Below are 21,243 nucleotides of genomic sequence, written 5' to 3'. Positions count from 1 at the left end.
AAAATAGACTTTTGGAGTGTATTTGAGGGAAAAATGCATACCGTATAATGGTGAAACTGGTCCCAGTCTGGATGAGGATCTTTGTTATACAGTACGTCAACTTTCAAGTATGTCTTCTTTTTCAAATATGTTTCCAGCTGTTTTCAACTCTCAGATAAAAGCAAAAATAGTTCAAAAATGACCTCTAAAAAACATGATTTGTGTGTTATTTAAGTTTCCTGCTTTTTTCGCCACAGGGCTCAGTTTACTGTCATAGAAACAGGAAAATATTCACATTTGAGAAGCTGGAAGCAGAGAATTGGACATTTTTCCTTAAAGAATAACTCCAAATGATTATCAAAATAGTTGGCAACTAATCGATTAATTGACTCATTGTTGCAGCTCTAGTTGTGTTTATACACAGTTGCTTCTGTATCTTCTGCCCTTGTCATGCTGCCACTTACCGATACAGGCCTCCACTCCACCAGAAGCCAACTTAACATTAAGAATATGAAGAATGGAAGTGTCCGGGGGTACTTAATCCCAACATCCCCTGTACAGAGGTCATAGCACCCTGATGAAGGCAAGATAGCCCAAAAAGGTTTGGGGAATCAATTATGGTGCACTGGAGAAGAGTTGTGCAAGGTATTTTAATTTTGATGACACTGACCCCAAACTGAGCGAGTTGAGTACTTAGGTTGAGAAGAGTTTTTACTATGCATGTAAATGTTGCAGCTGTATGACCCTGCATGTATAAGCTCTCACTCTCTGTCCTTTTCTTGCCCCTAGTCTGTCTGCCTGAACATTTCTAGGTTTCATATTCTCCCTCTTGTCTTCACCTCATTTTCTTTCACCCCATTCACTGTATGCATCCCTTCTAATTACAGTTATTAGGTTTTGGGTCAGGTATACCACTGCTGCTCTTGCTCTCTGTCTCTTTTTTGGGAGGTTGTGTGCTCAGCCAGAGCTTTCTTAGCCGCCTTTTTATTCAGGCCAGCTCTGCTTGGCGCAGCTCAGATCATATAAAGGGGGGGAAAGGAGAGGAAGAGGCTCACAGATTCTGTAAAGATGGGAGAGCAGAGGAGAGGAGGAGGATAAGGCATTGTGTGAAGGAGGAGATAGTGTGTGTGTCTGTCATAGGCTACTTTTGGGGACAAATTTCAGACTAAAGACCAGTTAATTGGGGACGGCTGGTTCAACTGGGGACAAAAGCCGTGTCCCCAATTGGGAAAAAGCTGATTTTTGGGTCAGTGGTTACTATGAGGGTTAGGATAAGTCTCCAGGAAATGAATGTAAGTCTATGTAATGTCCCCAAAAGTGACCTAGGATAACATGTGTGTGTGTGTATATGCACGGTTTTGAATGGTGTGAATGTGTTCATGTGAGAGCGTTCGGTCAGCATCACTTGTGGCAGTTAGCTGTGATGACTCCAGCAGTGCAGACAGTTACATCATACCAAGCAACCCTTCAGGCCAAACAAAATGTCTGCTAACAAACAGCAATTTGCATCACTGCTCTGATTTGGCCCCATTTTCAGCCATACTAGGTCATAAAACCTTACTACACATCGGATACATTCATTCTGAATGTATGCAAGAGATTATATAATAATCACTATATACAAATGTAAGCCAGTAAAAGCTAAACTGAGCCTGTTTCTTATATATATATATATATATATGTATATATATATTTTTTACAAATGTTGCCCAGTATTTGTTTTGCAATCATGTATAAAACATGAATGATTGTTTTGGAAGTACAGTGGGCACTGAAGCTGCTGATACGTGGAGTGAAATTTAAAAATGTCTAAATATTTGATGTGTGCTGTTGATCCTTACAGACTGTTTGAGTGTCATACAATTCAACAACAGTAAAAATGTCTTTGTATTTTGGGCCACTTACTGTAAATTGTACAGTCCCACTTTGAATTGAGTAACCAATTTGTCTTTGTTGCATAGAGTTTAATCAACATAGATGGTGATGTTAACTGCAGAGCATACGTTATATGGTACATTTGTCATTATTAATCATACTGGGAGATGATGTGTTGTGATTAGGGTCAGTTCAGAGTTATTTTTTTCCTTTCACAGTCCAGTTTCAGCCCTCTTACTCTCGCTTAGTTAAACTTTGTATACTGTGATTAGTACAAATTATATCACGTCCATGAATTTTATGAAGAGAAATGGCTTAAGCCGTGGAAAACCATAGTCCAGTTTAAATACGTGTTTTAGTTATATTACGCAATTACCTTTTTGAAACGTGTTCCCAGAGGAAGTATACTGTATGTTGTCTGAGTTTTTGCAAGTTTTTTTGTTTTAAATTTCCACAGTTCTCATAAATGCAATGACTAATGCCCCAGTCATGCCTAAATAAGAAAACTAATTGATTGCAAAATAACTTAATTCCTGTGAAATAAGCAATTAACTTTTTTTAGTTAAAAAAGTTTTTTGAAACAAAGTCATGTTTATTTTCAGTGTTTATCACCAAAACACATTCTATGTATCCTCGACACCTAAGAAACATGTTGAATACTTTTCCATCCTCATAAAACATTTGCAAAGCTGATTGTTTACATCCGTGTTTGCTAGCTCTCAGTCTTCTCTGCTATGTTTCTTGGCACATTACTGCCACCAACAGTTAATCAGTGGAATAGCATGAGGCTGGCAGCAGGAATGTGCATCATGTCGCCCACATGCTCAAGCTACAAAGTATATAAATAATAGTAATAATAGTAATACAAATAACAGCAGAGGAGAGAGCCACTGATTAAAACAGTGCTTTATAGCCTTGCTAGTTGGTCAGAAACTTCACAGGGTACCTTTAAACCTTCCATACTTAAATGTTTCTTGAATTGATTGGTTAGTCGTACACACTTTAACTCGTGAAGTTTCCAGGCTAAACCCATGACAAGAACAATGTACTTCTGTAAGGTGATGGAAGTATTTACCTGTTTAGTAATTAGCTACATGAAACTGGTTGTTTAGTCACATTTTTCCAGGTACTGAGCTGTGAAATTTCAGTATTTCCCAGCTCAGACGGGTTGTAAACATGCTGCTGATTTTGCTTGACCCGGCTCCTCAGGCGAGACATTGCATCACATTCTGGTCACTTTAGCCCCTGATCTTTGATTGTTAGATGGCCTTGGGGGGCTCCGTGTCTGAGCCACACAGCTGTGGCTTCAAGGCTCCAGGTTGGCTGTAGCCTAAAGCAGACAAGAGCAGCCTGTCAGGCCTCTACACAGTTGACTTGTTGGGCTGTCAGCTTTATTGTGATGGTTTTATGGTTTCACATCGAAAGCTTTTCAACTTCAAACTGCACCGGCTTGAAGGAAATTATAAACTAGTCCATCACCTTCAACACTAACAAGTTCCCGTTCAGGTTGTGAGTGTCAGGGGAGAAAAGCTTAGTGAAAGTGGACACACATACACCCCCACACACACACCCATCCTATGACGCACAAATCTGCAGTACTGTTAGAATTAATATAATTTTTCTTGCTTGGGATCCAATTTAGGTTATTGTTTGTTGTTATTTTGTATTTCTTGTCTTTGTTGTTTAATCATTTGTGCAATTAAACTAAACTCTAATCCTAACTCATTCTGATGTTGCCCTTTAGCTTTTGAAATGTCTCGACAGCCACTCTGTGCTGTGCTGATCTCTATTTTTTCATTTATTTTGCTATTTGAATGAGATTTTTCTGCAGCCACTAATTAGCTCTTGTCCTGCAGATATTTATTGGCTGATGCAAGCCTGAAGCGAGCCTTTGGGTGGCCTTGACTAGGGAAAGGTCAGCTTGGGAGTGGGATAATACAACATTGCATATAAGGTCCAGGCATGAGTGAGTGAAGACTGAAAGCTACTGGCTGTGCATCCTAATGGCTCTGCCTTAATAACAGTAGAGAAGATGAACTTGCCTGTTTCAACAAATTGGCAATGCTAGCACGTAGCCACACAGCCACTCCTTAATATAGACCACCGTAGAATTAGCACACTCCAATACAGATTTACACAAGCCAACACACATGTGCGCTCACACACACATACCGTACTGTACATGCCGACGCTCGCGCACATGCACTGCCAGAGAATGACAAACTGATTAGCTCCCTCTCACTGAGAATTAATTGGGTTTCTTCACGCTTAAAATTAATTCCCTCTTTTATAATGTCCTATTTAAGAGTTGTGGCGCCTAAATAAATAGAGGTGATGAATGGCTGGCGTGTCGAGGACAGTCGGGAGTGTTTTACTGCTTCGAGGGCCCGATTCATGGCTGTGCATTCTCAGTTCCTTGATTTGAAAATGACAAGAGGTGAGGCACGCCTGTTGGACCTGCGCACAGACTAGATGAATGAGATTTAAACTCTAAAGTGTGTTTGTGCGTCCCTTTCCTGTCATTCATCATACCATTTTGCCTACTCTTATGTCGGGGGTTTTCAAAAACAAACATCAGGGCTCTCTGAGGATACAAACAGAAACATAGAGGTGTCAGTTTTGGGGAATGAATTTTTGAGCTGGAGACAGTTGTGTTTTATGTTCAAAGATTACCATCAGCTGTGTTTTATTGCTTTGCGGCCCTATCTGATCCTGTGATTTCTAACGTCTTTGTTGTTTTAGAGACATACAGATATTGACTGAGCCCATAGGTATACCGCTTTTATTCAGTCGGAATGAAAAGTGGCAAGGCTGGGGATCAACACAGCCCAAATGGTTTTGATGTGAATTTCTCACGGTCTTAGTTTAACACTACACAGATCTTTGATATGAAATACTTTTTATTATATTTCATTATTTCTCAGACACTCTTTTTTTTTTTCAAGAAGTATAGAAACAATTATAGCTTAAAGGGATTGAAGGCCTTGTTGCGACTTGTTTATTTTATACTTAGATTACTGCCTATAGAGCTCAGGTTGTATTTGACAGCATAGAGATTTAACAGCCCGCCTGAGGACACACACGTTGTTATTTACTTCATAACTTCTGAGCGGCAGTTAAACAGTAATATCAACAAACAAAGAGAGACTGACCCACAAATCAAAGTGGAAACTTTTTTCATTAAAGCAATCATGTTGCCTTGATGCTAGGAATTGTTAAGAGTATTGATTTATAGAGGCGTCAGCTTATTGTTATTATTTATTGTATCGTCAGTGTTATTTAGTGGGTTGAGTTGTGATGTCTGATGCTTTACATTGAGTGAAATATTCATACAGTTCTCCAGATTCTGCCTGGTTTGTCCAATTTGTTCAACATTATCACTCTGTCACCCCAAGCTCAACACCTTCCACTTATGAGTGAATTATAGACATAAGCAGTGCAGCGACAAGTAACTGGTGCAGTGCTATTTGGAGAGATCACACAAGACAATTTTTTTAGCATCTTGTGTGAAATTGACTTTAGGATTTTCTAATTCATTTTAAGCCATGCTGCTCGTGTCTCCCAAATGCACAGCAGACCTCCTGATTCAGAGTGTGATAGGAGCTCCTGTGGCCTCGCTGTATGGTGATGAGTACTGCAGTCTGGAATGAGGAGTAAATGTGATTTCACTTTTGCAAATTAGGGCTTCTAAAATACTGAATACTGGGGAGCTTAAGCTAGTTCATTTTTATATTGCTCCTCGTAGGTGCAACAGCTTAAAAGGCTATCAGTAATAAATAATCAAGGTTTATTTTACTATAAATAATAGAATTTAACTTGCATTAAATTCACCTCGGTGCACCACCCTTCGAAAAGGGTAAATTGATAGCCGATTAATTAATTTAGTCTCATCAAATATACTAAACTATCCGTTTGGAACTTAATACTTAATAACTACAACCAAAATTACCATATTAATAACTAGTAAAGGCTGAAGGGTTTTGGAGTTTTGGCGGAGGTTGGCAGTATTCACTCTTGTGCAACATTAAATGGACCAGCATGTACATTCAAAAGCATTAGGGGGACACAAAAGGAAAATGGCGGCTTAGAACCAAAATGGCGGGGGTGAGATTGCGCGTTTGTGTGGGAGGAAATAGACGAAAGGGAAGATGGCAGACTTGGACCCAAAATGGCGGTTTGGACCCAAAAATGGTGGGGATGAGACTGCACATGTGTATGTTTCTTTCTGCCTCTGCATGTTCCACATGCACGGCATGAACACGTGTGAAACAAAGAAAGTATTTCCTCTCAGAGTGTGTGGTTGTGTTTAAGGCCAATTCAAAGTTTATGCACATGATCTGTGTAGGATAACGGTGCCAGTTTAGAAAAGAGATTAGCAAGTTCTCCGAGTATGTGCGTGAAGCATGACTAACATTAACTTAGCAGTGTAGCTACCTAATAACCTAACTATGACAAACATAACAACAATAAAGCTTAGTGAATAACTGTAAACCAAATCAGTACATGTACATTTAAGCATATTATGCTATGCTATGCCCAGTTAACATGACCAGTCCATGAAGGGAGAGGGTTCCTTGGTGTTTTTGTTAGCTGTGCTGCTTTGTTAGCTGGCGATTCTGTCTCAAGAAGAGACGTATTTGATATTATTTGGCCCTGAGGCACACGTGTAGTCCCCACCTTTGGAGCAGACTGTTTCTGTGTTTTTGAAATCCGGTTGTCATGGCAACTGAAGGTTTGAAACTACTTTGATACCATTGCAGAAGACTCAGTACTGAATTTTATACAATTTTGAAACACCCACCAAAGAAGAAAAAAAAAACAAAACTCTGAAATTCAACTGCTGCATCACCTCTAGAGGGCATCAGTGTGTGTCTGGGTCATAACGGTTAAGGATTGATGGACAAAGCTGCAGTCTGGCTCCAGACTGTGACTGAAGTCCGCCTCAACTGGGTGAATAAACTGGAGCCAGGAGGAAAAAAAATATAGAGCTGTTTTTCTCACAGAGCCAAGAAGGATGGATTCCCAGCAAACTTCAAAATCCCTGCGCTAGAGTTGGTGCTCGGCGACCAGCAGTCTCAGGTTCAGTGAACTGCAGGCTGCTTGTTTTCATGCAGACAGTTGACAGTAAGAATTAAATAGATGGTCAGCCATCATGTTAGCATAAGTCACAACAACTAGTATCATCAATTATTGATACGCAGCACATAGATTCTTTATTTAACCTTTATTTTTCAAGAGATAACACAAAGTATGTGTGTGTTTCCTATTCAAGTGAACGGGGAAAGTGGTCTCAGACTTTTGGACCCTACTGTATGTGCAGTGTTTGACACTAGAAGGCTGTTTTCACATTCATCTGCTGAAAGTGGAAAGTTTCTCTGTGCTCACCAGAAATCGACGTCTAAGGTGTGTCCCTATGAGCGTGATTTCTGACATCACACCTAGTTAGGGGCCAATCGTTGTCCAGTATGCAACTTACACGACTGTGATGTGGAACCTTGAATCCTCCAGTGCACACACACTGAGAATGGACTTTACAGTGAAGTAGGAGACATCTTGTGTCCAGCAGTTAAACTTTTCAAATGAAAAATATTTACATATTCACAGATTCTGGATTTTTTTTTGTATGAGGGAGAAGGAGAAGATGTCATTTGAAGGATTTTAACAAGATAATTGATGTTTCTTGTGAGAAAAAAACATATTAGACACAGATTATTATTCAAAGTAGAATATTTTATCTACATCTTACAACACGTCTGGAGGGGATCTTTAGATTCACATAGATTAACCAAGTTTTGCATACTCACACCGGAGCAAAAACTGTCTCTTAACAGAGTTGAATATGTATGATTTTTGTTCGAGTTATTCATATTAAAGCTCTGCTGCTCTCAATATTGTCTGTGTCTGAAATATACTACTGTATAGTGCCAGTTCTGTTCTGGTCATGAACAATTTTTCAATGTGATATTGTTGTAATATTACATTTTAGATGGTGTCAAAACAGAACTGCACTTTGACATTTAACTCTGGGTTTTATAAATCGAGTTCATTATGATCATCATCATTGTTGTTACATAAGAGGCCTCTCCTCCTCCTTTATGGGCATGTGTGGGCTTCTAAATGGGATGTGAATAAGTTAATGTATAAAGGTTGGTGTTGGAGCAACAGAGGCGCAGCGGCTCGGCTCACCTATCAGCCAGCGACGGCGCTCTGCCGAAGCGGGCTGTGATAGCAGGTGTCCTCCATACAGCACAGTGTGTGTCACAGCTGTCAGTCTCCTGACAGAGACCTGTCCACACTGTCCAGCCCGGTTAGGCAGACAGGCCAGGGAACACATACACACACATACACACACACACAGAATAGCTTGGCCATATTTGAATGAGCACATACACACAGATGTGAATAACACCATGTCAAGGTTAGTTATAGCTGAAGACAATTGATTAGCAGGCTGGCAGGAGTCTGACTGTTTAGGACATGAACTAGTTTCACCCCCTCACTCTCTCTCTCTCTCTCTCTCTCTCTCTCTCTCTCTCTCTCTCTCTCGCTCGCTCACCCCTCTCTCCCTCCATCCCTCTCATCTCTGTCAGGGGTTTCACTGTTTCACAGAATCTGTCCTGCTGTCAACATTCATTACATCTCACCTGGAGCATTCCTGCCTTTTGTGTGTTAAATGGAAACTGAGAATTGAATTTTTGAATGGACTCACACTATATATATAACTTGTTTACATGGTTTTCTATGGTGCAGTTTTTTGACATAATTGTGGGATGCTCTACAGCATGATTGATTTCGATACCTTTTTGTGTGTTTTGTTTCTCTTTGTGTGTGTGTCTGTGTGTGCGTGTGTGCGTGTGTGTGTATGTGCGTGCGTGCGCTGCAGGTGGCCGAGATGCACGGTGAGTTGATAGAGTTTAATGAGCGTCTGTATCGCTCCCTCATGGCCAAAGACCACCTCATTGTCCAGATGAGACAGGAACTCATTGACCTGAGAGGACCGGTGAGTAACTGGACACACACACACACACAAACTGATGTTTCCCCTCATCTAATTTCTCTGCAGGTTTCCTCTTGCCCCCCCCCCCACTCTCTCTCTCACCCTGCTATTTTCTTGCCTCTCCCTCTAGTGATTTTGTTTGACTTTTTATTTCCACTTCCCCTGTTTGTTTTGGCAGATATTCCTCTACGGTCAGTAGCTGCCAATAACAGTTAACTGCACTTTCCTGTATTCTCATTTTTGGTCAGCACTTCTGCACTGCATTTCCCAGAGATATCAATCAAACACTTTGTTTAGTACTTAATATATCTACTTCTCTGGTGATGAAATTTTACTCTTCTCTCTTTTGATGTCTGTTGATCAATTGTAGCTATCAGTGCTATGCTAACTACCCACTTCTTCTGTTAAAGGGCTATTCAAACAAACTACTTTTGCCTCATACTTTCAAAGTTGTCTTGTACAATAATGACAAACAGACACAGAATGCCAACATCTGGTCATGCTCAGGGGAGCTCGAAGCAGTCTGGACACAAACACACACACACACACCATCCATGGTGTGAGTTAATGCAGCGGCAGTGATGGGAGCCCCGGGCGGACGATAGGACCTCTTATCCTCAGCTTCAGCCCTGCTCTGCTGGACCGCTCACTCTGTGTGTGTGTGTGTCCATCTTTGGCTCCTGATTGCTACATGCTTCCAGCCCCCACGAGCTGCTGCAGATGACCAAACCCTGGTCACTTTCTCTCCACCTCTATACCTCTGTGTCTCTCTCTCCACTTCTCACACTTCAGTTACTTTCATGGTGCATGTGTTTGTGTGTCTGTGTGTGTGTGTGTGTGAGAGAGTGTGAGTGTCACTCTTGGAGCATTTGATTATAGCCTGGAGGCAGGAGACCCTGTGGTGACAGTGTTTTAGCCCAGGTTTAGATAGTTTGTCAGGAAGAGCTGAGAAGATGAAAGGCCAGCTCTGGATGACACACACATGCACACACACACATCCAGATGACCAACATCTGGACCTGGTCATGTTGTCCCTCAAGGGACCTGGAAGCATGGAAGGAGTGAAACAAATCATAGGCTTGATGAACTCACACACACATCAACAAACAGATACAATAGCATCGAGGGTGTCACATCTGGATAACCACTGTTATCCGACAGCAGCGGAGGACACTAACAGTGTCGCACACAACACATATGTGCCTGTAGAGGAATTCCAGATGTGTATTCCAGCTGAATAAACAGTATACTGCAGCACTTTCTACTAGGTGATCTGTGTGTATGCGTGTGTGTGTGTGTGTATGCTATATTTATATATGAGTTTGTAATGTATGTGTAATGAATCTCTCACTGTACTATCGATCTCTCTTTTTTCCAGGTTCCAGGTGATTTAAGCCAGACTTCAGATGACCCCAGCCTCTCAGATTTTGAGACGTAAGAATTTTTCTTTATCTTCTCACTTACACTTGTTCCCCCTGATCTCCAAGAAATTATGTTTATAGACAATTAATTTGCAGAAGCAAATATGTTTCGAAAGGCCAATAAATCACATTTTGAATTATATTTTTATCAATTTTATCAATCTAATGAGGAAACATTTTTAATGAATACATTACTTTTGTTTTCCCTAAAATGTCAGCTCTTGTATTACAATATTTTTCAGTATGTATAGGCACTTGTAGCACTTGGTTAAAGGAAAGTTTGACATTTTTGGAAATATGTTAATACAGGAGTTAGATGAGGAGATTGACACCACTGTCATGTCTGTACAGTAAATATTTAAACTTATGCAGCAGGTTAGCTGTAGCAATGGTAAATATAAAGCTACTGCCAGCAGGTGGTTAGCATAGCAAAGCACAAATACTGGAAACAAGAGAAAACAGCTAGACTGTCTCTCTGTTAAAAGGTAACAAAATCCACCCACCAGCACCTCTCAAGATCACTAATTAACATGTTTTTATCTTGTTTGTTTAATCCATACAAAAAAACAGAAGTGTAAAAAAAATGACTCAGTCTTTGTGCTAAGCAAAGCTAACCTGCTGCACAGATATGAATATTTCACATGCAGACATAATATTAATAATAATACAATTTGTGTTAATGTAACATGCCATATTACTGCACTCCCTTCACTCGAACAAATGTTGTCACTGAATATAATCAAGGCAATTATGCTTTTTTGTCTAAGTGTATGTGGTGAAACAAATTAGTTGCATATAAACATCCTCTACTGTCTTTTTCTTGCTCCATTCTTTTTATCTGTTCTCACTCTTACCTTCGGATTCTCTCTTCTTTTGTATCTTGTAAGAGCTAACATCACACTCTGGCTTAATCAGTCCGTATATCCTAATAAAATCTGCTCTCTCAGTATAAGTTATTCTTTCTCTCCAATTTACTAAGTGAGCAAAGCTTAAACACTGTTTGATTTCATATATTCATTCATTCGTTCCGCTCTCAGTTCATGACCAAATTAGATTTGGAGGTGTTTTACCAGAGTGAGCTGTAATTTGCTGTAGCTCTCCAAGCGTAGTGCCGACACACTGTTGATGTTGCTGCTGCCAGTGATAATGATAATGATGATGATGATGATAATGGCGACGGCAGTGAGGATGGTTGTTGTTTGTGTCACTCAGGGCTCATCGCGCTCTCATCAACGTGTGGATCCCCTCTGTGTTCCTGCAGGGCAGAGCTGCCAACGCCTACCACGTCTATCAGGTAAACCTTGACATGTCTGTTCGAGCAGTGGATTCTCTTTACTGGGCAATACTAGCAAGTAGAGTCCTCTCATCATTCTGTTTTTACTGAGGTACACATGTAAACAAAACAAAACAAAAGAGGGACAGGGTTACAAGTTCATTAAGCCAAGGAGTGAGGGAACAAATGAGCAAGCCCTGATATAATCCTACATTTACCAAAGTTTGTATTCATACCTCATCAGCAGCAGCATTCATTAGCATCGTTGCTCTCAGGGCTTTTTTTTCCCCTTCAACTGTGCTCATGAGGTTAAACAGAACATTTAGCCTTAGATTGGGATAGGCAGTGACAAACTATGGGGCTTTTTTCCCATCTTTATTCAAGAGCGTGGTCTTTTATATTTGAGAGCGTGATTTATTGATTTCACGTTCAGATTTTGTAATTCTTTCCCTCAAACCCTGCCCTCACACTTAAATAGCCCCAGCTTGTGCTTAGATTTGCTCTGCTTCTACTCAAACTGTATGCTTGCACTCAAATATGTTGTTGCTTGCACAGATTTCCTGCTCCAGCTTCAGCCCTTCTCCTAAACACTCAGGCTGCTTCTGTGCACTTGTGAAATGTCTGCTCTTCTCCTGGATTGTTTGTGCAAAAACCCTGTGAAAATCCCCCGACCAATAGAATGACAGGTGTAGTGTTGACCAATGAAATGATCCCTGCCTCCTTGTGGGCATGTTCATTTTACTTCTTAGAGTGTCGCGTACGGGCGGTTACTCTTTAACTGGGTTCATCTCATCTGTGTAGCTCAGGTACTGAATAGTGAAGCCAATGTGTAAGTGCCTTAAATCTGCAATCTCTCTAATGGCCAGCAGGGGACGACTCCACTGGTTCTGACAGCAGATGTTTCATGAGCGCACAGAAGCAGTCTGAATGTGAGGAGAAGGGCTGAAGCTGGAGCAGGAAATCTATGCAAGCAACACTATATCTAAGTGAAAGCATACAGTTTGAGCAGAAGCAGAGCAAATCTAAGCACAAGCTGGGGCTATTTGAGTATGAGGGCAGGGTTTGAGGGAAAGAATTACAAAATCTGGATGTGAAATCAATAAATCATGCTCTCAAATTGAAAGACCACGCTCTTGAATAAAGATGGAGGAAAAAAGCCCCATAACAAACTTGTTTTTAGTGTGTGTTTTTGTATATGGTTTTGCTATTTGTCATTTTTAGCCATGCTAGTTGTGCAATTCTATGGATGGCTATGTTGGTTAGTCTGTCATTTGTGGTTTTAAGTGAAATATACAACAAATATTTGATGAATTACCATTAAATTTGGTAGAGACGTTGGCGATCTGACTTCTCCACTGGCACCATCATCATTTCAAAGGCTTTCATTTTTTTAATACCTCATCTGTAGCTAATACACAAATATTAGCATGCTAACACAGTAAGCTAAGATGATGGCCATGTTAAACATTATACTTGCTAAACAATGTTGGCATTTTTGTTGTAAGCAAGTAAGCATGCTGACGTTAGCATTTAGGTCAAAGCATTGCTGTGCTGTGCTTTGTACACCCTCACAGAAGCACTAGTGTGGCTGTAGGCTCTTAGTCTTAGACTGGTTCAAAATGTAAGCCTGTCATGTCAATATTAAAGTAAAGTAGTAAAAATTAGAAAAAGTTAGCAGGGGACCATTATGCCTAGAAAAGGATTGTCTAATATGTATGTTCCCAATGTTTTTGGTTTTGGACCCCTTAAAAAACAGCCTTCTTGCAACCTCTAGTCACAGTTTGCAGTTATTTACCAATTGTGATCAGTTCAACCAAAGAGTGACCTTTTCTCTCTTCTTACCTAAAATGACCTAGTACTGTGCAGAAAAAAAGGTGAAGATTATAATTTGGTGCAGCAGAAATACATTTTTTCTTCTTTTCTGTCCTCTTAATCATCTAGCAACCCCACAGATTTGTCCCATTTAGGGGGTCCTGACTCCCAGGTTGGGAACCACTGGTCTAGAACATAATGTCATGTCAGTGTGCCAAGAAAAGAAAATGATAAATAAAAGAAAGTTTAGTTAAAGCCTCTTTCTCACTGATCTTTTCCATCACAGAGGAACAGCTTTAACATGACAGCCACTTCTTTTGTTGCTTCCTGTTACAACATAAATGTGTCTGTTGGTAACTCAAAGGCCAAAGCTTTTTTAGACCTAATTAATCCCAAAATGGGGACTGCGCTTCACGTCCGAGTTTGTAATCACGACTTATCACAACTTCTGACATTTACACCAATGAGTTTCACACAACTTGACTTAACTAAAATACTGGTTCCTGAGCTCTGTGCCAGGTACTTATCTAAGTTAGGTGTGTTGGGAACTGGACTCGAGAGCGGCCTAACAAACCAAACTGCTGCTGCCTCTTGTACCTGTCACGTTATCGAGCAAAGTAGACAACGGTGGCTCATTCCCTCGGTGACTGTTTTACAGTGTCTGTCACATTAAAAAGGTGTTACACCTCGGCTCTCACACTGCAGCTGTCCCCCGGTTTCCCCCCTTTGAGACAGAAACACACACACACACACACACACACAGATTGTTGCACTGACACACATGGATTGTAGTGCAGACACAGATATAATGCACAGTGGATAGAATACACACACACACACAGATATAAGAAAATACTAAGACACATAACTTCTCACAGGTATTTACAGAAAATGATAAAAATGCAGGTTCATGTAGACACACACATTAATGTGCACATATACAGATACACATGGGAAACACATGCAAGCACAGGTACAGTAGTAGTAGTACAGTAGTAGTAGACACACTTCTTCACGCTGTACAGAAACACTTGTCAGACAGAAACACACACACACACTCACACACACACACACACACGCGCTGTGCTTTTATCTACTCTGTAGCCAGGAGGTACAGCTGTAACGTTAGTCAGGGGAAACCATATGGGACGGAAGAGACAGGTGACACATTCTCAGCTCTAGCTGATAGTCAGGACTGGCTGACTCCCGAGCTCAGCCCGGCTCAACTTATACATAATAGATGTAAATTCACAACTCAGGGCTGGTGCTGAGAGCTGTCTGACACCTTTTTGTGTGAAATTATCTCCGTCCTTGTGACAGGACAGAGGCATGACGATGGCAAATGAGATTCATTGTTGTAATTTCTCATGTTCCCATCACTCAACAGCCTTGGACCCACTCGCACAGATTTGTGGGTCAGTGTTCCTCCTTTGTGGACACAGTGGCAAATAAATCTGATAATTTCTCACCAAATGTGATGAAAATTATTTAGAATTAGCATTTTCTGCATTGGTGGCAGTAAAAAGCTCTGTGGAAAGCGGCTCACATTGAAATCGCAGCACAGTGTGGGGAAAGTGACTTGTTCCCTGCAATTTGGCAGCTTATTTATTCAGTAGTACTTACAGGTGGGTGCATCATGATGGTGCTGTCATAAAAGCACAGATTCAGAGAATTTGTTACAGGCTGGTGTTGCACCAACCCTGTATAACCCTAATATGAGTGTGCCCATTTCCTATCAACACATAAAAGAACTCAATTTCTTCTCAGTGATTGGTAGATATTTTTTTATACATGATAATAGAGTCTAAAAGTATGTGAAACAATTTGGAGTATGTAGATATCATGATTGCTTTGGGCAATCCTCAGTGCCCACCTGCAGTTATTAGAATCATGGATTGACTCCAACATCAAACCTGAGCATTTTCATGTGTTGCACTGATTGAGTTTAATTTCTCCTTCTCAATAACGGTCTCTGTGAGACCGCTGTCCAGCCCTGGAACTGGTATAAAGCGCAGCCCATCTGGTGTATTGGATACTTCCCTTCCCAGAGCTATATTCGTCTAATGGCTCCCTATGGAAACAGCTTTTGTTCTTAGACAGGCTAATGGATAGCCAAGGTTACTGGAGTCATTGTTGTTAAGGTGAGGTGGTTGTGGTGATTGAACACCGAGCCAACAGCCTGAAAGACCAGAGAGTATCATGGGGAGAAGGCAGGGGTCTCTATAAAATACCCTCAAGCGGGTGCATGGGCTTTTTTTTCTCAGTCTTTTTCACATTCTTGCACACACATATGCTTGCAAAATTGAACCAATGATGAGAGAAATGAGCCATAGCCGAAGCTAGAGAGGGTTTTTGGAGGCTTGGAGAGTGAATGGGATTTTAGAAGCCGATGCCTAAGTTAGGTCACAGCAACCTTGTGGTTGAAAATAAGCACACTAACAGCCCTGTGCTGCCGCTAAGCCCGCCCAGAGAGGAGGAAACACCCCCTCTCATGTTGTGTGTCCCTAAATGTCTGCTTCTTCCTCTCTTCTCTTCTTCTCTTCTCTTTCAGTCGCCCTATCCATCTCCCTCCCTCAACCAGATTGCATGGCATTATGGCGAGGGTATAACTGCTTGTACTCCATTTTCCCTCTTTGCATTTTTTTTTTCAGAGTCACTTTTCTCTCCAAGCTTTCTGAAATGACTTCCATCTAAAGCTCAGTAAGGCTTGTGGATGGATGACGGGAGACAGATGGAGATGGAGAGCGGGAGACTGATAGATTTGCTCCATTATCAGCCGAGTTTTGCTCTTTGTGGCACGCTGTGCCTCTGGGCCCTCATCCCTCCGTTGCTCCATCCCTCCCTGTGACTCTTTTTGCCGTCTGAACTCATAATGAGAGAATTATACCAGTCGCGGAAAATCAGTGTCTCCCTCCCACCCAATACCAACAATATAGGCTATTATGAGAGGAGGGAACGAAGCAGCGTTTGCACGCCATCAACGAACACGAGGAGTCATTTGGTGTGCGCAGGAGTGTCTGTGTTTTCATTACCTGTGTATTTCAGGCTGGTATTGTGTTGTGAAAAGAGCATCGGTCAGAAGCTGATTAGGAACTCTTCTCTTTTCTCAAGGAATGAGGTGGTGGCCATCCTGCATGTTGTCAGGGTCTGTGGTGTGGAGTTGTGTGTGCAATAAGGACATTAGCTAGAACTCAAATACGGATAAAAAGTGACAAACTAAAGGAGAGGTATTTGGCTCTAGGGATGGCAATGGGTCTATTGGTCAGTTGACAACTTTGGTCCAGACTGAAATATCTTAACAACTATTGGATGGATTTCCATGATTTTTTTTGATATCTGTGGTCCCCAGATGTTGAAGCCCACTAACTTTGTTGATCCCCTGACTTTTCCTCATGAGGTTTACATGTGTGGTTTTGAGTGAAATAATCCTTTACAACAACTGTAAGGATGGCCATACAATTTGGTACACACATTTGTGTCCCACTCAGGATTATTTGTAGTAACTTTCGTGATCCCTTAACTATTTTCATTTCAAATTTTCATTTGTCCAACACTTTGGTTTCTGACCAAATACCTGCAAAACAAATCATTCTTAGTATTCCTAGTATTCCTAGTTCTTGACATTCTTTGTGGCAACTGGTCCTGGCCAAGAAGTAGTCCAGCACATAATCCCTGTAAAGCAGTGAATTATCATTTGTACACTTTGTTTTTTGTACAGATTAAACAAACAAGATATAAGGTGTTAATAAGGGATCTTTAGAGGGACGTAGGCAGACTGTTTGGTGCATTTTGTGTGTGTTGTTGGCATCAACTGACGCGACGCTACACAATGCGACAGGTGTGTGTTGCCTTCTCCAGACATTAAATTCTCCCTCCAACAAAGTTTTTTTCCCCCACATATCTTCGTCATCTTCGAGTGTGACAAAGGTAAAGTCAGGGCTTGTCACTCACCTTATGTTAGTATTCAATACAACATAAAAGCCTTCAACTATGAATAATGCCATTTGGCTCAAGGTATTTTACATTATTCTTGTCAGAAGCTCTCCTGCTGAGAAACTCACTGCTGCTATGCGGCTGTCTTATAGGAGCTTTCAGGTCGTTGATTTCAAGGTGTCGTACCTATGGGGTCATAGCAGTAGGAGGCATATACTTTTTGCAATAAATGCAATAAAGTTTTCCTCGCTAAAAAAGAGGAGATAATTGCGATCACTTGCCAGCTTAGTCTTACAGTCTGACTTTGCTTTTGGAGACTAATTTTACAAGTTGCTTGTGGTGTGAATTCCTGATAAAAACAGTTTCCTTTGCAGTTTTAGGCAAACATCTTCACACCTCTTCTTGTTAGTTTACACCAGAAGAGGGAAAAAAGGAGCTTTGAAAGGCCTGATTAGTCACTACTTAACCCCCCTTCAAACACACATACAGTGCAGACACACTAACATGCCATTAATGTTAGGGAAGCATGTGGAAAAGTTTCACTTTCCGCAACTTTTAATCACTTGTAGAAAAACCCGAAAACCATTATAGAATCACAGATAAGTCAGCTTCATCTATTTCCTCTTAATGCTTCAGCTTGCAATGGAGCTGGATTTTATTTAAGAGTTTTGGCCCAACAAACTCATTGTGTTTACTGTCCCTTTCACGGATTTAGCCCCTCATCATCATCCATCTCTCGACCTCTCTCCGCCTCCCACTTTTCTCTGGTTTCTTTCATTATCTCTCTCTGGTTCTTTTTCATCCATCTGTCCTTTCTCTCCTCTTTTCTTCCCTCACCTCTCTCCCTCTCCCAGTTTACCCCCTCTTTTTTTTCTTTGACCTCCTCCCGCTCTTTTGTCAATCTTCTCCCAATCATTTTCCATTCACGGTGATTAGATAGGTTTTGGAGAGTGGCGTTGCTCCTGATGATGAGTTCCATGGCAAAACGATTGAGACCCTCCCACCTCCACAGCAGTTTGACAACAACAATGAATCACGGATTTAACCTTGCACCACTTCCCAGATGAGACAAAGATGAACACTTCTTAGATTTATTTTATCCACAAAGGTGAAAATGAGGGACTCTTCACTAGAAAAAAAACAATTTGGTTCAAATCAGTGTGGCATGGTGCAAATGGGATGCAGTGTGAATGGAGTGTACAGTGTGTACATTACAGTATATAGAAATGTTGAACTAGCACCCCTGATCCACAACTCACTGGCTGCTTTACATATATACATTTAATAGATATACTGTATGTGCATATATTCCAAATGAGCAATTCTCTTTGATCAGCAAAAAGCTGAGCCTATAATGTCCACGCGAAGTCAGGGACTCACTGCAAACTTCTCACTGTTTTAATTATGCTAATAAGGCTGGATAATGTCTACTATAACTTTTCTCTTTCCTCTTTCTGTCCTTCACTTTTTTCCTTTCTCTATAGAACTGCACTAGATTTAAGATGTATTGTACTGTAGGTAAAAAGCATATGCGCACTCGTGTCTGCTGCATTTTTAAAAGGCACCTTCGTATTATCTTTTTATGCTTGTTGTCATACATACAATACAGTACAGTACCTTTAACTGTAGCTGTTTGTGTTGCGCTGGAGAAAGAGAGTGAGAGATCCCAATTAATAGCAGTTACATAAACCATCTTTGGCTTCCCCATGCCTCCCGAAGCCTTTAATATGCACCATATGAAACCACATAAATCAGCCACTCAATGAATAATTGAGACGTCCTCGCTGACACTCTTTCAGATGTGTGCCCTGCTGCCTGCAAAGGACTGCCGTCCCCAGAGAAATGCAGTGTGGGAAATGTATTAGTACCTGTAATTTCTATATTAGCCATTGGGTTTGGCTTTGGAGACTTGTGGCTGTCGAGGGGGTAAACTTTACATCCAGACCCGCTCGGTGTGAGTCGTGCTGATTAGCCAGAGGCTAACCCTGCATGGTGATGGGCCGCCTTAGCTATGCAGATGAGATAATACATCCATATGTATTAATGTGAGCTTTGAGCATGTATGTGTGTAAGTGTGAGCGCATGTGTTACATTCAAAGACAGATGGATGTTCTGTTTTTAAATATGGGTAATGTTGATGATCTCGGGTGTGTTTTTTTTTTCTGTCTGCTCGCTGTCATGCACATACAAGAATCTGTGTGTGTGTGTGCGTGCGTATGTGGGTGATTATGGTTGGTTGGTGACAGAGGGAGATAACTATTGTGTTGATGATGGTAATGATAAATGTTTTACAATGATGATGATGATGATAATTACAATCGTTGTCTTGGTCTTACATCCATCAGTCATAGATTAAACCCCTCATGGAGGCTGCTTTTACCGCTGCACACTGCAGCACGGGCACCACATCAACTTCAGCATCAGCATGATTTACATTACATTTCCATTTTAGGCACTTAAGTCAGTGCCTCTTATCCAGAGCGATTCACAATGGGAAGGTTGAGGTTCAATGTCTCGTTCAATTGCACTTAAACAAGATACACAGCTGTTGATGGACGTGTACTGTGACTTGAATGTTACAGCCAGTCTATCAACTACTACTGCTATGAGAGCAACACTCGTACAATTTTAAGCAAACTAATACAACAGCCCTGCAGTAAACACCAGATCTTCAATAGTGACTAACAAATACTGGATTTTTGAGGCAGAAACTCATATCAGTACTTTACAATAATAAAAATGTGATGACACTTACAGCTGAAAAGATTAGTTTTTCATAGATTTGTTGATCATTAGAAAAACAATGGTGTTTCAAGTTTCAATTTCGAGTAAAGATGACACATATTTCCTCGATCTAGCTTCACAATTGTAAATTTTTTCCTCTCTTCTCCTTATAAGGTAGTAAGATTGAACTGTCAGAAGGGGAAGAAAATCAATTTAATGATATCACCTTGAGCATTAGGAAATTATTCTGAGCATTTCTCACTGTATTCTGACATTTCATAGACTTAACAACTAATCAATTAATTAAAAAAAAAAATCTGCAAATTATGAAATAATCAACAATGAATATAATTAGTTGCAGCCATAACAATGTGTCAGCAAATATCCTTTTACTGTGCTCAAACACAAAACATAAACAAACATAGTGATGTCAGAGTGAAGATATTTTATATTTGAAATAAACATTTTATATCAAAGATAACACTAACAGTAGATTAGTAGTTAATCTTGAAAAGTAAATGTCATTGAGATTCAAATCTTTGAAATAATAATTATAAAAAACAACAACAAAAAAACTCACTTGAACATCTGTACAGTATACAAACAAATTCTGTCAATAACTCATTTATCTGAGAACATACACATCATTACTGATATATCTGTGACACGGGGCCACTGTTGGCTGATAATTTTGACTTTCCGATGCTCAAGCATCAAAGCTTTTATTTGTCACATGCTCAAATTGTTGTTGTCAATGCTCTACTATTGAAGCATTCAATTTACATTGACACAGTCAGAAAGGTTCAAATTCAAGTCTATAGTCATTTATGAGCCTGAGATTTTTGGTGTTGTTGTGCTGGACTGTGTGATAGTGCACTCTAATAAAAAAAAACAAAAAAGAAAAGATGGTGTCTAAGATGACCACAGAATGATTCAACACATTTCTGACACAATTACAAAAAAAATTAAACATTATAATTCTCACAAAGGTATTGCAGGGCTTTGTTATTGGAATCCATGACGTTGTACAGGTACTGATTTCATTGTGTATATTATATAACTGTAAAGCCACACCGCTTTGATTTGCAAGCTCTGAATCTCTGAACAGCCTATAATTTAGGATAATGGTAATTAGTTCAGTGAATTTTCCATATTACGGCACCATGCATCGTACTTGTACTATATTGAGTTAAGGCGTCGTTTTGCTGGTAAGTGCTCTGATCCTTTTA

The 21,243-nt window shown here is 40.4% G+C and overlaps 1 protein-coding gene across 8 annotated transcripts in view; it reads left to right on the top strand.

The window, feature by feature from the left end:
- The window catches only part of snx29 (sorting nexin 29), a 149,540-nt gene that overhangs the window by 86,078 nt on the left and 42,219 nt on the right, over positions 1-21,243 (top strand). For all 8 annotated transcript variants that reach the window (XM_042398263.1, XM_042398262.1, XM_042398261.1 and 5 more), the window contains exons 16-18: positions 8,738-8,854; positions 10,230-10,285; positions 11,485-11,566. In XM_042398263.1, the coding sequence (XP_042254197.1) occupies positions 8,738-8,854; positions 10,230-10,285; positions 11,485-11,566 (255 nt within the window). The remainder of the gene's footprint in view (positions 1-8,737; positions 8,855-10,229; positions 10,286-11,484; positions 11,567-21,243) is intronic.

The sequence above is a fragment of the Thunnus maccoyii genome, chromosome 20, assembly GCF_910596095.1.
Source record: "Thunnus maccoyii chromosome 20, fThuMac1.1, whole genome shotgun sequence".
NCBI lineage: Eukaryota > Metazoa > Chordata > Actinopteri > Scombriformes > Scombridae > Thunnus > Thunnus maccoyii.
The sequence above is the reverse complement of the archived record's forward strand: the minus strand, read 5'-3'. Positions and strand labels throughout refer to the sequence as shown.